We start from the raw sequence: 17,865 nt of genomic DNA, 5'->3' as shown, positions 1-17,865 counted from the left end.
TAGGCATTCTCTCAGGTAAAGGAGGAAAACTTGATCTCCTGAGACAAGGGAACATGAAAAATGTCATGTTGTTCCTCACAAAAAAGCAGCCTATTCCTCAAGCTCATTTCAGCAACAGTGACACTTGCACCAATACAGAAACAGCTTAGCATAAAAGCTACTGTCTCCGATTAAAGAATCTATTATCCGTACCATTCTTAAATGGTTGTCCTAGGGTGTGCCTCACCCAAATGACAGACTTCAGGATCCCCAAAAGCAACCTAACACACTTGAATACCTTGAGGCTCAGTTTAGATGTTAGTTGACTGTAAAAAAGTATAACATGTAGAATTCCAAGTCTCAAGCAAAACAGACATTGGAACTCATTCTCCTAAACTGACTAACTGTATTTGGCTTTGTCTCACCACTATCTTCAACGCAAACCCAGAGTCTGTCAATGTCTTGCTGACCGACATTCACTTTTGAAAGACTTTGATCTTCCTCAGAGAAGGCAAATGGGAGGTCAAAAATAATTTTCTCCTAATTCTTGGATATTCACCAGGCGGGCAGGGTTGGTTGACAGAGATGACAGAGCCAAGGACATTAAGCTGCAAACAAGCACTAGTTTATATTTACATAATCTCAAGAAGCCTTGAGATTAAGAAAGTAGTATCTCACTGGACCAGTTACAAAAGTCTGCTCACCCACTACTCAAGTCTATCTAGCAGCCAAGCTGCCTTCTTCCTCCTGAGTGCTCCAAGAGATTGGTCTCCTATTCTTGATTCCCAACTCTGCCTTTCAATTCCTTAGCTCCTTTCCCTATTGAATATCCAGAGAAATGGTATCCTTCATCACAAAGTAATACCAACAAGATGCTTTCTTAACAGGAAGCAGGAAAGAGGCCTTCTAAGCAAATTCAATTACAAAATTAACTACAATCTCACAAATTCTTCTGAAAGCCACTAAATCATAGAACCATATAATCATAGAATCAACCAGGTTCAAAGAGCTCTCCAAGCTCATCCAGTCCAACCTAGCACCCAGCCCTGACCAATCAACCAGACCATGGCACTAAGTGCCTCATTCAGACTTTTCTTGAACACCTCCAGGAACAGCACTCCACCACCTCCCTGGGCAGCCCATTCCAATGCCAATCACTCTCTCTGCCAACAACTTCCTCCTAACATCCAGCCTAGACCTTCCTGGGCACAACTTGAGACTGTGTCCCCTTGTTCTGTTGCTGGCTGCCTAGCAGAAGAGACCAACCCCACCTGGATACAGTCTCCCTTCAGTTAGTTGTAGACAGCAATGAGATCACCCCTGAGCTTCCTGTTCTGCAGGCTAAACACCCCCAGCTACCTCAGCCCCTCCTCACAGGGCTGTGTTCCAGGCCTCTCACCAGCTTTGTCGCCCCTTTCTGGACATGTTCCAGTATCTCAACATCTCTCTTGAATTCAGGGGCCCAGAACTGGACACAGTACTCAAGGTGTGGCCTGAGCAGCGCTGAGTACAGGGGCAGAATAATCTCCCTTGTCCTACTGGCCACACTGATACAGGCCAGGATGCCACCGGCTCTCCTGCCCACCTGGGCACGCTGCTGGCTCATGTTCAGCTACTCTCTACCAGTTCTTCCAGGTCCCTCTCTGCTTGGCTGCTCTCCAGTCACTGTCCAAAGCCTGTAGTGCTGCCTGAGGTTGTTGTGGCTGAAGTGTAGAACCCTGCACTTAGCCTTGTTAAATCTCATCCCATTGGCTTCTGCCCACCCATTCATCATGTCCAGGTCCCTCTGCAGGGCTCTTCTACCCTCCAACAGATCGACACCTGCTCCTAGCTTGGTGTCATCTGCAAACTTACTTAAGCTGGACTCAATGTCCTGGTCTAGATCGTCAATAAAGGTATTGAACAGGACTGGACCCAGCATTGATACTTGGGAGACACCACTAGTGACTGGCTGCCAAGCCACTTACACATTACTGCAAGATGCAAATCATTTCAACTCTTGAGCTCTGCAGACTTCTTTTCACTGCACCCAAATGATCCTAAATTATATCCAAAATATTTATATCAAGACCAATGCAATACAATATTTTTTTTTGTTCAGAACACCGCCTGCTAAACAGGCAGCTGCTTAAACTTCAATTCCCTTGAAAGAATAACTAAGAACTCAGTGTGTATTTCAGCATCTTTAGGATAGATGTCGATCTCTACTAGTACCACCTGTAAGCAAGTAAAATTGTCTTACTTTATTCCCTGGAAATTTTATGCAGAATACAACAATATGGAAAGCAAAGTAGAATGGAATGGATTATCTCTTACATTAATTTGTCTAGGCTCCTCAACTCAAGAGAGATGTTGAGATACTGGAATGCATCCAGAGAAGGGCCACGAAGCTGGTGAGGGGCCTGGAGCACAGCCCTGTGAGGAGAGGCTGAGGGAGCTGGGGGTGTGCAGCCTGCAGAAGAGGAAGCTCAGGGCAGAGCTCATTGCTGTCTACAACTACCTGAAGCGAGACTGTAGCCAGGTGGTGTTGGTCTCTTCTCCCAGGCAACCAGCAACAGAACAAGGGGACACAGTCTCAAGTTGTGCCCAGGAAGGTATATGCTGGATGTTAGGAGGAAGTTCTTAACAGAGAGAGTGACTGGCATTGGAATGGGCTGCCCAGGGAGGTGGCAGAGTCGCTGTCCCCAAAGGTGTTCAAAAAAAGACTGAATGAGGCACTTAGGGCCATGGTCTGGTTGACTGGACAGAGCTGGATGATAGGTTGGACTGGATGATCTCTTCCAACCTGGTTGATTCTATGATGTTTCTACGATTAAAGTTGCTTCTACCTAAACATAGGCTGTGGAGAAAGCAGGTATCTGGGAGAGCTAAAGGGACACAAAACAAAAGCCTTTTAACATTTCAAACAAAATTTCCAGCCAAAAGACATATTTACTCTAAAACATTATATGATTTGTATTAAGTAACAGGAAAATGTCCCTCACCTTAGAGTATTTTTTTCAGAAAAAAGACCATGATTACAGTAACGTACCCTTTCTGAGTAACAGCATTTTAGTTTGATGTATAAAAAACACTATGATGAAAAAGAATCATGACAACACCACCACCACACCAAAACCAAAACTTTTTGGTTCTGTTATCATCTGATCAGAAAAACGTAACTCAGTAATAGTAGATTATAAATATTTTGAATTTTCCCACATCAAATATACAACTAAGAGAACACAAAGTTATCCTCTGTAGGTATTCATTCTGAAGTTCTTTACTGAGCTGCTGGGGTCTACTGTGATGGTTTGGGTGTTCCCCGCACCCCCACACTTTAGATATCACCCAGACTAGACTCAGCCAGCTCTGGAAATATGAATGAAGCTTATATTTACAGCTGGCACAATATACAAGAAGAAATGTGAGTCCCCAGGAGGGGCACTCAACCACCCCTTCACCTTCCCCCTGCCCCTCTCAAACTTACGCCAGTCCCAAGGAAGAGTAGAGGTTCAGCCAGAACTTAAGATGCAAAGTGGGTTAGCCCAAAATGGAGGGTGAAGTTAGAGAGATGCAGTTCAGCCAGTAGCCCGAGCAAGAGTGAAGTGCTGAAGAGTGTTACCTAATGTTTTTATTTCTTGTTCTCAACAAGACTGTGAGCGAAGTCAACATCAACATTGTTTTCTTTCCATAGCCTGTAATCTAGCTCTTCTCACCAAAACATTCTAGCTTGCTTCAAACTAGCACAATTCACCCGTCTACTTCACTCAGTATTGCTGACAACTGTCCAATCTAATCTAAAACAATATTTACACTAATGAATATCACAAGTTCAGTTCACTCTTCATTCCGGCTAGCTCAGATGAAAGGGATTCAAAAGCTCAGAACAGTTTGTCTCCTCACAGATGAGACGAGAACAGGGACTCCCAGGTGACATTGGGTTCGTGCTCACGTACTGCAGATTCTCTCGTAGATTCTTTCAGTGTTGGACACCGATGGTACCTAGAACAGAAAACTCCTAACAGCTTGGATTATACACTCTGAATTTAGACTCTCTCAGCTAAGGTTAGATTTCTCTGTGGCACACACTGGATTTCACCATTCACTTGCATTACCCAGTAGGTGCGACCAGGACCTTCAGCAGACACCACCCCTCAGACAAGTTTCCCTTAACATGAAGGAGAAAATACCCAAAGAGTTTTCCCTAACAGATTCTTTTCACATACAACAGGAACTTTATCACCATCTACTGTTTGGACCAAGTCTGATTGTGCAGGTCCTGCTCTGTTTACTGAACCTTTACAATTTACCAACCAGGTAGCTTGTGCTAAATGTTTGTCCCAGTTTTTCAGAGTTCCACTCCCCATGGCTTTTAGGGTGGTTTTCAGCAAACCGTTGTAGCGTTCAATCTTCCCTGAAGCTGGTGCATAGTAGGGTATGTGATAGATCCATTCAATACCGTGCTCCTTGGCCCAGTTTTTCACAAGGTTGTTCTTGAAATGAGTACCATTGTCTGACTCGATTCTCTCTGGAGTTCCATGTCTCCACATGATCTGTCTCTCCAAACCAACAATGGTGTTACGTGCAGTAGCATGTGGAACTGGATAGGTTTCCAGCCATCCGGTGCTGGCTTCTACCATCGTTAGCACATACTGCTTGCCAGAACGAGATCGAGGTAAAGTGATGTAGTCAATCTGCCAGGCTTCACCATACTTGTACTTTGACCATCTCTCACCATACCATAAGGGCTTGATTCACTTAGCCTGCTTCACAGCAGCACAGATGTCACAGTCATGGATGACTTGGGTGACAGTGTCCATGGATAAGTCAACTGACCTATCACGAGCCCATCGGTATGTTGCATCTCTGCCTTGATGTCCAGACGAATCATGGGCCCACCGAGCTAAGAACAGTTCACCTCGGTGTTTCCAATCAAGGTCAAGATCAGAGTTGGTATCAACTTGAGAAATTTTAGCAGCTTGGTCTGCCTGCTGGTTGTGTTGGTGTTCCTAAGTGGCTCTGCTCTTGGGCATGTGTGTGTCTACGTGCCGCACCTTCACTGGAATTCTCTCCAGTCGTGCATCAATGTCCTGCCATAGATCAGCACACCAAATAGGCTTCCCTTTCCTCTGCCAACCATTCTTTTTTCAGTCCTTTGGCCAACCCCATAGAGTATTTCCTACCATCCATGAGTTGGTGTCGAGGTAAAGGGTAGGCCAATTTTCACGTTCAGCCACATCAAGAGCAAGTTGGACAGCTTCTACCTTAGCAAACTGACTGGATTCTCCATCTCTCACTCCAGTAACTCTCCTGGTAGGAGTCCAGACTGCTGACTTCCATATTCGCTTGTTCCCAACAAGACGACAGGAACCATCTGTGAACAAAGCATAGTTCTTTTCCTGATCAGAGAGATCACCATAGGGAGAAGATTCCTCAGCATGGGTTATTTTCTCCTCTGGAGGTTTGGTACAGTCTGTGCCTTCCGGCCAGTTGGTGATCACCCCCACCAGACCAGGTCGATCAAGATTACCCATTCGTGCTCGTTGGATAATGAAATCCATCCATTTAGACCAGGTTGCATCTGTGGCATGATGTGGTGATGAACTGGCAATCTAGGAGCTAAAAGCAATCGTGACTCAGTTCCAATCACTTCAGAAGCTGCTTTCGCTCCTTCACAGGCTGCTAGTATCTCTTTCTCTGTTGGGGTGCAATTTGCCTCTGAACCTCTGGAGCCACGACCCCAGAAACCAAGTGGACAACCACGTGTCTCATTTTTAGCTCTCTGCCGAAGGCTCCAATTTGGACCATTGTCACTGGCAGCCGTGTACAGAATGTTCTTAATGTCCGGACCAGACCGCACAGGTCCCAGGCCCACTGCATGGACTACTTCTCGCTTGATCTGTTCCAAGAGGAATGTCATCAGGCTCATGTGTGCCATAAAGCACACATCTTTATGATCTCCATAATACACTTTTTTCACAGCAAACTCCTTCAGAAGCTTAATTCCCTGCTCAATGGTGTTCCACTTCTTGGCAGACCATGGCAGATCATCTCGGGAAGGATATCTCATAGCCACAGCCAACAGAAGGCGTGTCCACAAGCTAACCTTACCAAGAGGACTTGCTAGGTATTTGTCCACTCCACTCTCCTTGGTGAGTGGTCCCAGCTGCTTGGCAGACTTGTCTCCTACCTGCAGAGCGTTGGCATCCATAGTACGGCATCTCACCAGCCAGCTTAGGATTGGCTCTCCTGATTCCCTTTGAGTATTCCTTTCTAACTTCCCTGACCTTTCTGCCGGGATTGTTGGAGTCCTGGATGTCATCCTTCTCCTCTTCCTCTTGTTGATATGGCTGTCTCTGGCCTAGAAACAGAACTTTCCTAAGAGCACTCTTAAACCCATCAGAACCATCCTCCTTCTTGGCAGCCAACCTCACAGCGCTCCTCTCTTCAGAGTACTGGGATCTAAGCATGTTTGCCAAATCTCCAAGACTGTATGTCTCCTCTTCCTCCTCTTGCTCACCAGAGGTCCCCTCTCCTAAGTTATCTTTTGAATCACTCTTTGTCAAACGTGGTGTCTTAGCTTGGGCTTTGGCAGGTGCCAAGAGGCCCTGCACAGAGACAGACTTTGACGAGGCTGCTGGCAGGTTTGAATTATCGGGGGTCTGGCCTGAGGCCTGTGAGTTCAGATCTGCCTTAGAGGTAGAGTCTTTTTTGTCTGCTGCCTGGGGATTCAAGCTGGCTGCACGAGTGTTATTACTTGAGGGAACATCTTGAGTTTGATTATTTCCCTGTACTCCTGGGAATCCTGCCATGTTATCATTCCCGAGAGGAACATTGGCAGCTTTCCCAGAATCTTGGGAAGGAAGAGATGTAGTGGTAGCTCCTTGTTGTGCCCCTGAGTTATCTTTGTTTTGGTTTACACTGGTACATTGTTTATCTTTTGCCTGGGATGCAGACAATTTTTTAGTTCTTAAAGGCATCACACTCAAGTTTTTCTTACATAACGCCAAAATTAATATGAAAATCGAATTACAAGACCCAAAATCACTCTCAACAGAAATGCCACAGTCTGATGTGAATAAAATTTTGAACAAGGATCTGACATCTCAGTTTTAGGTAAGATAACTCTCATAAGGGCTGCAGATAAAGCAGTAGAAGTACTACTTCCATTGCCTGTAACGTTACTGGTGAAAGTCTAAGTGACATTGGATCCAACATAACTAAGGATGAAATCCCCTCAACTCCAAAAAATGTATGTTTATAAACAAGAAAACAGAAAATAGGCCACACAGTAGCCCCCACTAAGTAAAACAGCTTCTTCATTAGCTTTATTCTGATTCCCAGAGTTAATTAACAATCACTCAAAATGAATTTGCCCCTCATTGGAACGCCAAATAAAGAGATGTGAAGGTTTAGGCGTTCCCTGCTCCCCCCTCACTTTAGAAATCACCCAGACTAGACTCAGCAGGTTCTGGAAATATGAATGAAGCTTGTATTTACAGTTGGCACAATACACAAGCAGATATTTACAGTATATACAGTTATAGACAGAAACATACAAGCTAAAAAGGTAATACAGAAACACAACCCCCCTCTCAGAAACCTGAGTCCCCAGGAGGGGTTCTGAACCACCCCTTTCAACCTTACCCCAGTCCCAAGGAAGAATGGAGGTTTGGCCAGAAGTTAAGAAGCAAAGCGGGTTAGCCCAAACTGGAGGGTGAAGTTAGATGCAGTTCAGTCGGCAGCCCGAGGGAGAGTGAAGTACAGAGAATGTTATCTAATGTTTTTATTTCTTGTTCCTATACTTCTCAGCAAGACTGTGAGCGAAGTAGACATCACCATTGTTTTCTTTTTACAGCTTGTAATCTAGTTCTTCTCAACAAAACATTCTAGCCTGCTTCAAACTAGCACAGTCTACACACACATAGTATTTTTCTGAATATCTGAATGGCCTACTCCCGTATTATTTCTATGTGCACTTGAGAAAAATACTAAAAAATTAAACTTTCAAAGTCACATTTCTTCAGTCATTAAAAAGGGAGGAAAAATCCTCTTGTCTTTCCTAGAATTGAGTACTAAGAATACCACTAATCAACAGCAACCATATATAAAGAAAATCTGATGACATATGAAAAGAAAACACATTTCAGTTTTGCATATCTTTGGGAGTATTACATGGTAATCTGCACAACTACTAAATCTATTAAATTGTACCTCTCATGTGAAGCCCATTTTCTTACTATTTTCTCTGCTACCTGCTAGCCTGCTCCACTACTGAAATATCACAGTATCACACAGTATCACAGTATCATCAGGGTTGGAAGAGACCTCACAGATCATCAAGTCCAACCCTTTACCACAGAGCTCAAGGCTAGACCATGGCACCAAGTGCCACGTCCAATCTTGCCTTGAACAGCTCCAGGGACGGCGACTCCACCACCTCCCCGGGCAGCCCATTCCAGTGTCCAATGACTCTCTCAGTGAAGAACTTTCTCCTAACCTCAAGCCTAAATTTCCCCTGGTGCAGCTTGAGGCTGTGTCCTCTCGTTCTGGTGCTGGCCACCTGAGAGAAGAGAGCAACCTCCTCCTGGCCACAACCACCCCTCAGGTAGTTGTAGACAGCAATAAGGTCTCCCCTGAGCCTCCTCTTCTCCAGGCTAACCAATCCCAGCTCCCTCAGCCTCTCCTCGTAGGGCTGTGCTCAAGGCCTCTCCCCAGCCTTGTAGCCCTTCTCTGGACACGCTCAAGCATCTCGATGTCCCTCCTAAACTGGGGGGCCCAGAACTGAACACAGGACTCAAGGTGTGGTCTAACCAGTGCAGAGTGCAGGGGCAGAATGACCTCCCTGCTCCTGCTGACCACACCATTCCTGATGCAGGCCAGGATGCCACTGGCTCTCTTGGCCACCTGGGCACACTGCTGACTCATGTTCAGGTGGGTATCAATCAGCACCCCTAGATCCCTCTCTGTTTGGCTGCTCTCCAGCCACTCCGACCCCAGCTTGTATCTCTGCATGGGGTTGTTGTGGCCGAAGTGCAGCACCCGGCACTTGGAGCTACTGAACGCCAAATATAAATGCTTTCTGGAAAACCAGAGGGCATGTTAACAGCCTCATTCTCTGTGACATTCCTGGAGTGTTTGACACTTCTTATGATGTTCATGTACATTGACAACATGCAAAATAATACTCGGCACTGGTGAGGCCGCATCTCAAATACTATGTTCAGTTTTGGGCCCCTCACTGTAAGGACACTAAGGTGCTGAAGCATGTCCAGAGAAAGGCTACAAAGCTAGTGAAGAGCCTGGAGAACAACTCTCATGACAAGCAGCAGAGAGAACTGAGGTTCCTTAGTCTGGAAAAGACTGAGGGGAGACCATACTACTCCCTACAACTACCTGAAAGCAGTCTGCACTGAGGTGGGGGGTGGCCTTCTCTCCCTAGTACCAGGTGATAGAACAAGCTGGAATGGTCTCAAGTTGCACTAGAGGAGGTTTAGGTTAGACATTAGGAAAAGTTTCTTTACAGAGAGGTCAGGCATTCAAACAGGCTGCCCAGAGAGGTGGTACAGTTTTCGTACCTGGAGTGCTAGGGTTTGGGCAGAGCTGAGTAGTCTGAAATAGGAGAGCAAGTGGGTAACATCAGGACACAGAGATAAGGAGCGCAGCCTCAGAAAAAATAACCTTGAAAAAGCTAGCAAAGAAGTTGCAAAGCTAGCTGTGTGAGGGGACTAAAGCTCAGACAGATTTGCTCCTAGGGTGTGTGGACAGCTAAGTAACCTATCAGAAGTATACACGTTGTATTAGCTCTCTACATAAGTGCGGCTTTTAGCTGCAATAAAGGTTCGACTTATGCATCACATTGGTGTCAAAGAGTCATTCCGGTTCCTGCATGAACTGGGTGACCCCAGCACTGGAGCAGTTCAAAAAATGTGTAGACATGGCGATTCAGGACATGGTTTAATGGACATGGCGGTGAGAGGTCAACAGTTGGACTCAATGATCTCAGAGGTCTTTTCCAACTGAAATAATTCTATGATTCTAAGACTTCACGTGCTTCAATCATCTGTTGCAATAGCTCTTGTACTGCCTGCTGTCTCCTGTTTCTCTCTTTTCCCTCCTTCCCCATAAAGTAAGCCTTACTCCACTGTATGAAGGAGTTAGTCCCTCACAGTGACCCTAAGGTAATGGCTACCACCTTAATGCTGCTGAGTGATAACACTTCCAACAGAACTCCCTAACTACATTCAGGAGGCTGCACAGGATGAAGCAGCTGATCCTGGCTGGTACTTTGTTTTGGCTTTCAAGTTGGCCTTTTCATGAACTCTATTTTGTAGACTTTTGTTACTATTTTATAGTAACAGAAATCAGAGGGCGGAAATGTAATGTCTTCAAGGGCCCATGAAACATTTCAAAAACCTGGACTTCAGTGGCTACAGTCAGATCATAGAACTACTCCCAGATCTATACCGACATCATACAACAATGGTAGACAAATAAAAATGCTCAGTAACTTCCACCAGAAGCATCAAAAAAAAAAAAAAGAGGAAATGCAGTTTCCTCACAGATTAGTGTCAGATGCTTTGAAATCAAGTGAACTCCTCTGTGCCTGAGTATTTTCAAATATTTTAGGCCAGAGGAAAGCTTTGGTTTTCTCCACCAATTTCTTTATACATCCTGGAACTTTTTTGAAGACAACTCAAAAAATAACAACCTCCCAGCAGTAATTATGTTGGCCAATTATATTGGCTCTTTACTAGTTTGATAAAACAAACAATCAAAACAAATAAAAAAGTGCTGTAAAGCTTAGTGAACCTCACTGTAAGTTCTTTAAATTTCGCATGGAAGAACTAAAAAGGCTACTGATTGTGGGGGGAGGCTGCCACAAAAAAGGTTACCAGTAATTCTAAAATAACTATATTAGAAAAAAACAATTAAGTCAGTTGTTTATAACATACGTACTAGCTTGTTTACAAAACAAGTTAGTACTTTACATAACAAATTCAAATCACCTGCACTTTTCTAGGACCAGTGAAAGAATAAAATAAAAGCCAAAAGCTGTCTGTTTCTCTTTACGTTTGGTATTTGTGTGAAATATTGGTACGTGTGTGAATCAGAACTTAACATTAAAATAAATTGTAAGCACCTAATTATGCCACAATACATCTGCACACAAAATGCAGCATTTGGTTACATTTTTAAAAGAAATTCATACTGTCAAATTAGAAAGCAGAGATTTATAATCCCTATCTCACTTGTTCACGTACTAATTTTAAGAATTGAAGTATTAATTATAATCAAAATGTTATTCAGCTGTATATAGCAAAAAACATACCAGACATTGACATATGTAACACTTCAATTATTTACAATCAAGAGTGCAGTATTTTGCAAATAACTATTTTCTCAAATATTTCAGTTTTTTTATGTTTTGGTTTTATCTTCAGAACTCTATTTTTAATTGTAAAGTTATGGAAACATATTCCACCCTGGGTGTAGACCAAATAGCAGCTATCACAAAAAAATCATTATGAAAATGGAACTTTTTTCCCTACTACTACCTGTTGCTCTGTTATTAAAAAAAAAGTGAGACGACACTGGCTACTACTGATTAATATCTACATTTAGCTTTACCAGCTCCAGTGATTTTTCAGTCCCAATGATAATTTTTCATCTTTACAGTAATATGTCTTTATGTCTAGCTCAAAAAAAGCAGACCGAAATCCTTAAGGTCTTTGGTTTAAATCAGCTTGTGTTCAAGATTCATCTTTGATATAAGAAGTATAGTTGTATCTTTCAGGTTATATTTTTTTCTCCATTTAAGACTTTGAATCACTTCAATACAGCTTAAGTCCTAGACGCAACTATGAGGACCAGGGTCAGTATTAGATAATGATAAGCCTCTAACTGGCTATTAATTATGGCTTAATATACATTCCACATGCCAAAGAAATGCAATTCTAAGTAGCTGTATAAACTGAGCAGGCTGTGATAGGGAGAGAAAAATGCCCTGTGCAATCTACTTACTAGCATGCTTATCTGCAAGTATTACAAGGCTGTTGGAAATATCTCTTCGCCTGTAAAAACACACCACCTTTGCTTCCACGTTTCCACTGGCAGTCTACAAAAGAAAGGTAAATCAAATCAGAATACACCCTTCCTCAGCTGAGTAATACAAATTAAACACCCTGCTGTAATAGTAGTTCTCACATGATCAGTCAGGCTGAAATCAACAGTTACTCAAATAAGTAGTAACTTCCAGACACAAGCCAATATCAATTCTGGATCAGATAACAGTACTGATTGTAATTATTTAGTCCCAAGAATTTATCAGCTGGTTTAGGGATGCAATTGCATCATCACGTTAACATGAAGCTACTTCAGAAATACTACAAGCTGTTGAACACTTCTTTGCAAGCCAGCTTTAGACAGAAATGCTTATTTCAAGGTACTCTGGCCATTTTTTTTAATTGTATTTAATATATCACATTTTATTTGAAAATTCACTGCAGCTTCCAAGATAGAAAAGCTGTTTAGTTCACACTTGCTCTTGTGACTCATTACAGGGATCATGCTTTTTAGTCTGATGATGTAAAGAATCTACTAATATCTGAAGAACTGTGATACTCTTCCCTCATATGAAAAGTACAGAACTGGTTCATTACTTGGAGTTGCTTATTTGAAACTTGAGATGCAGTACTGAAAAATATCATGTTTCAGTTAAGCTCCTCACCAAAGGCAAGCATCTTATCTCTGGTAAAATGATTACAAATGCATTTTATTACATATACACATAACATCTCTGTGCTTGCTCAATACTTTTAAAGTGAAAGCATGTAATTCACAATTAAGATATCTGGACTATATCCTCATCACTCTCTTTAACAAAAGAGAAAAAAAAATCAATATATGACTCTGCTCTACCAACCGTAAGCAAGATTAAACTACAGCAGTGTAGTTTAAAGATAAGAAACATTAAATTCAGGACATGATTGGCATCACTTCAATTACTGTAAATAAAAAAATAGTATTTTCCAATAAAAGTAAAAAACTATTTGCCATACACAAGTTCAGTAAATGCTATATTGGAAAGCACTAACAAGTAATGTGGTTGATGTCTACTACGAAGTAGTGTATTCTTCCATTAATAAGAAGAAAACCATTTCAGGTAACCAATTTTTTAATTTCTTTTTTAACCACAGGAAAATAAATCAATATCACTGCATTAGTTAGCATTTTGATCATTATTTTTTGACAGAACATATCAGTGAGTTTTAATGCTGTTTGATGGACTACTGAAAACATGACACAATAAAAAGAAATTAACATCACGCATGGCTTTCAACAGCACAATGACAAAGAAAAATGAGAGAAATGCCTCCATTCTTCACAAAAAATACAAAGTAGACATAATACAGCCTCTCTTTATACGCACAAGTCTCACGCCCTCATTTGCAACTGCAAATAAACAGAGCAATAAACGGCTGCCAAAGACACCTACTGTTACTTGATCACTGCAAAGTCTCACTGATACCTAATTCTTTATACATATATCCAAAAGCAGACACATTACACGACCTTTAACGCTCCAGATGGATTCAGTGTCGCACACAACTTAATTCATTTCTTCAAGCATTCAGAAGATTTTAAGTTTTTACAGAATATTCCAGCTCACCAGGAATAATCAGCTGAGAGTTTACATAGGCAACAGGCCACAATTACAGGATATCACATAGCAACATTTCAGTAACTTAAACATACACAAACACATAGCAAATTTCAAAACAAACCACCACCAAATTTGAGTACGGTAGAAATCTTACAGGATGGAAATCATTCTCAGGTTTTGAATAAGTGCACTGACTGTTAACAAAGATTAAAGAAGAAAATGGAAGATAATTTGTGTACCTTGTTAAGTTCTTCAATTCTCCTAATGAGATATGGATTGCTGGAAGAATTTTCAAAATAAACATAATCTGCAATAAAAAGTAGTAAAGACACTGAAACACAGAAGTAGTATGTAAAAACTGCATCACTATCAGTGCAAAAAATTTCTAAACAGAATCTGTTAAAAAGATGAGATTTCTTAATAAACATTAAGACAGTAAACTATACTGAGATTTAAGAAAATTGTTTCTAAATTATTGGTATCACTGCACTACATGTGCTGTAAAAGTCATACTACAATAAATGCCTTGTGCTGAAGCTTACACTAATCAGTAATGCACACACCTCACGTATCTTGATTTAAAAGCAGCAGTTTCTCACAATCGGTTAGTGAAGACTTAAGAACTGAGCACAGCAGCACGTTTCTATATTACAGAGATAAACATTTCTGCAAGATATGCTATGTCATGTTATCAGGTGCCACGATAGTACAGTTCTCCAAATGAGTAATGCACATTTTACGATACTTGGGTTTGCTGTTGTCATTGTTCGAGAACATGCAAGCTACATTAAGCAGCAATGGTCACGAGGTTAGCAAGGTTTCTTCAGGACAAAATCTCTAACAGCATCATTAACATTAAAAATATTTTCACAAAGTATGTGGAGGTTTGCTCATATCCTTAAAGCTGCTCCCATTCAAATAATTGTAATATGCAAATAATTGACACATTTTTTCAATAGTTTTCTCTAATTCATTTTGATCAAACAAAAAAGCACGCATCAAATGCTAACCTCACCTTACATTTGATATCTGACTTTTGTAACAAGCAAAATTGGAAAAAAAGCCCAAACATCAGGTGGAAGAACCATAATGGTGTATCAAACTCTTCCACAACGGTTTGAGCCTACATTACAAAGTCTCCAGTAATTTGCTCGCTCAGTTGTAAATAAAGTTCATGATCTCTGGAGATTGTTCCAATTGCTTATTAAGATTACAACGAAAAAAATTACAACTGATGACCTAGAAACCAAATCCTACCCAGAATTCAACCGCACTGCGCTAGCAAGGACTTTCATGCGTAAGGGTTGATGAAACTAGTCTAAGACTAACACTCTAACGAAGGAATAGGCAGACAGGACAATTCAGCATATTTTAAACAGAAGCAGAAAGAGATTCAAACTACCATAAAGCGTTTCCTTGCATCTTCCTTCTCATCTCAGGCTGTCCAGGCGAGAGGAAGAAACAAACCTTTTTGAGCACCAACTACTGAAAACCTAACTTGAACGGTGCACTGAGGCACAGCGCTCGGAACATAGCTATGTTCACTCCGTAAGCAGAGGAGCGGGAAGTTACCAGTGTCTGCTTACCTAGGCTATGGATGGGAAAAGAGACGTTTGTCATGGGTTGTTTTTTTTACTGCCGAAGTGACCCACTCCATGCAGTACCGAGCAGTTACCTATATGGGCATTCGTCAGGAGGCACATCGGCAAGCAAGACAGCAGACAGAAATCCCCCGATTACTTTATCTCCGAGTGATTTAAGAAAGACGCGGAGAAACTCCGCTGCTGAAGGGCGGAAGGAGCGCTCAGGAACGGCACTGAAGGAAGCCGGCTGTCCGCGCCACACTGCCCGCTTCGTCCAGGCCGCAGCTCTGGGCCGAGGCCGGCCCCCGAGCTAGGGGCGCACGGCCCCAGTGGCCGCCCCTGGTAAACGGGCATGTCTACTACAGTGCAGCGCGCTGGCTCGGCGGGCAAAGGGGCCGGGAACTCACCAAGCAGCCTATTCGCCTCTCCCCGGGTAAGGAAGAGAGGCGCAACGGGAGGCCGTGCCCAGCCCGCGCCACGGTGAGGGGTCCAGAAAACAGCGGTACTGCCCCCACCTTCCTCGCGGAGGGCGGTACTGCCCGCTTCAGGGGTGAAGGCCAGCTTCCCACCCGGCGTACAGGGCTGGTGTGGGAGGAACCTGCGCCCTGTCCCTCCACCCCGCGGAGGTCAGGCAGCCCTGCAGGGGCCACGGCAGTGGCCGCGGTAGGCAAAGGCGACTAACTCATCTCTTTTCGCAAAGCCCGCGGCAATGTCTCCCGGACAGGCCCCAGGTCTGCTGCCGTCTGCAGGACCCCCCGGCGCCAAGCGGGCGTTGCTGCATCCCCACATACCTCCCACTCTGTACATGTTGGCCGCCATATCCGCGCTCAGCGCCCTTCTCCTGCCACCGCTTCGGCTGGGCCGGGCCGGGCCGAGCCGGGCTGGGCTCGGAAAGGAAGGACCGGCTCCCGCGGGCCCCCCCGCCCCGAGCTCGCCCCGAGCTCGCCCCCACCCCACGCCACCCCTCACCGCCCGGGCACAGGACAGAGCGCCGCGCGTCACGGCGCTGTCGTCTCGGCCTCTTCCCCAGCCGCCCAGCGGGGACAGGGTTAAACAGCCGCCCCCACTGCTTCCCCTCCCTCCCCCACTGTGCACCGGCCCCAGGGCGGCTCGGAGGTAGGGGCTGGCCGCTCGTGCGCAGGTAGGGCGGCCTGAGGCGGGCCGGGGTGTGGACGTGCGTTCCGGGTGGCGCAGGGCGAGGTGCTTTACCGTAGAGCGCGGGCTGTGCTCCTCGCCCCGCCGCTCCCCTCGTTCTGTGGACTTTCGCCGCTTTGTCCCAACACCCGAGAGCCCCGCGCTGCCTGGAACAAGCGGGTGACACTTCCCATCATTTTCTTTCCGGCGCCCTCTTTTTTTTTTTTAAGGCTGCTGCTTCTCCTCTAGCGCTACGTTGTCCCCTTCAGCCGAGGGTTCTCTCTCCGTTAGAAGAATTCTAGTGATAACACTGACAAAGTTTCTCACACGTAGGCGCGCAGAGAGCCTGGTGGTCATAGATGCGGCGGCTTCTTTGTTCGCCTTGAGAGCAGCGTGCGCCCGAGGAAAGCGGGCGCCGAGGCTCTCCGGAGGCCACTGTTTTGAGAAGGCAGCTTGCTTACAACAGGCAGCAGAAAGCGTCTACGACTGAATAAAGATAAATCTAGCTTGTCCTGGAATCATGGAGCGTTGAAGGGATGCTTACGAATCACTGATGGGAAGGATGCCTCAAGAACATCAATATTGACGTAACAGGAAGTGGTTTCCTCGAGTTTGTACAAAGTTCACACCATGGCAAGCAACCCATAGACATGGCAAGCAAATTAGTCTTGCAATGGAATGCTTCCTTGGGAGAAAAATACTTTTTACCAATTTATTGCAAAGGAGATGATGCTTGAGCATTACTAAGCTAACTTTTCACTTCACCCTGAGCTTTATGGAAATACTGCTTAGAAAGAGGATGATTTCCCCAGTGTTTCGCTTTTCCCTTTTAAGCGTGTCTGGCACTATTAGGCTAAGGTTTCTTTTATGGCACTTTTACTTTCCCAAGTGACCACTTTGTGTCAAACAGGTAACTGAGTGTTACCCATCCCCTCCCCCCTCCCCACTTCGGAAATCACCCAGACTAGACTCAGCCGGCTCTGGAAATATGAATGAAGATTATTATTTACTGCTTAGCACAATATACAAGCAGATATGTACAGTATATACAGTTATAGACAGAAATATACAAGGTAAAAGGTAACACAGAAACACAACTCCCCTTCCAGAAACCTGAGTCCCCGGGAGGGGCTCCCAACCACCCCTTCACCTTCCCCCTACCCCTCTCAACCTTACCCCAGTCCCAAGGAAGAATGGAGGTTTGGCCAGGGGGTTAGGAAGCAAAGTGGATTAATCAGAAAAACACAGAGTGAGGTTAGAGAGAGAGATGCAGCTCCGAGCTCCCCAGCAGGGGAAGTGAGACTCCCTTATCTATGTTTGGATTTTTGTTTCTATACATCTCAGCAAGCCTATGATGGAAGTAGACATCAGCCTTGTCTTGCTTCCACAGCCTATAATCTAGTCCTTCTCACCAAAACATTCTAGCTAGCCTCAAACTAGCATGGTACCAAATTCCTGAAATATGTGAGTAGACACATGATACTCAACAGTCTTCTCTAGAAGAGAAGCAACCAGCAACAG

The 17,865-nt window shown here is 44.1% G+C and overlaps 1 protein-coding gene across 6 annotated transcripts in view; it reads right to left on the bottom strand.

Moving 5' to 3' along the window:
* MTA3 (metastasis associated 1 family member 3) overlaps positions 1 to 16,131 on the bottom strand; it is a 156,574-nt gene extending 140,443 nt beyond the window's left edge. For 5 of the 6 annotated variants that reach the window (XM_064164040.1, XM_064164042.1, XM_064164039.1 and 2 more), the window contains exons 1-3: positions 16,002 to 16,131; positions 13,867 to 13,934; positions 11,986 to 12,079 (exon numbers count right to left, since the gene is read on the bottom strand). In XM_064164040.1, the coding sequence (XP_064020110.1) occupies positions 11,986 to 12,079; positions 13,867 to 13,934; positions 16,002 to 16,029 (190 nt within the window). In that variant the 5' untranslated portion in view covers positions 16,030 to 16,131. The remainder of the gene's footprint in view (positions 1 to 11,985; positions 12,080 to 13,866; positions 13,935 to 16,001) is intronic. The other variant, XM_064164043.1, reaches the window with a different exon arrangement.
* Positions 16,132 to 17,865: the final 1,734 nt, after the last annotated feature.

This window comes from Pogoniulus pusillus, chromosome 25, assembly GCF_015220805.1.
Source record: "Pogoniulus pusillus isolate bPogPus1 chromosome 25, bPogPus1.pri, whole genome shotgun sequence".
Classification (NCBI taxonomy): Eukaryota; Metazoa; Chordata; class Aves; order Piciformes; family Lybiidae; genus Pogoniulus; species Pogoniulus pusillus.
Note: the sequence above shows the minus strand (reverse complement) of the source record. Positions and strands in the feature narration are given on the sequence as shown.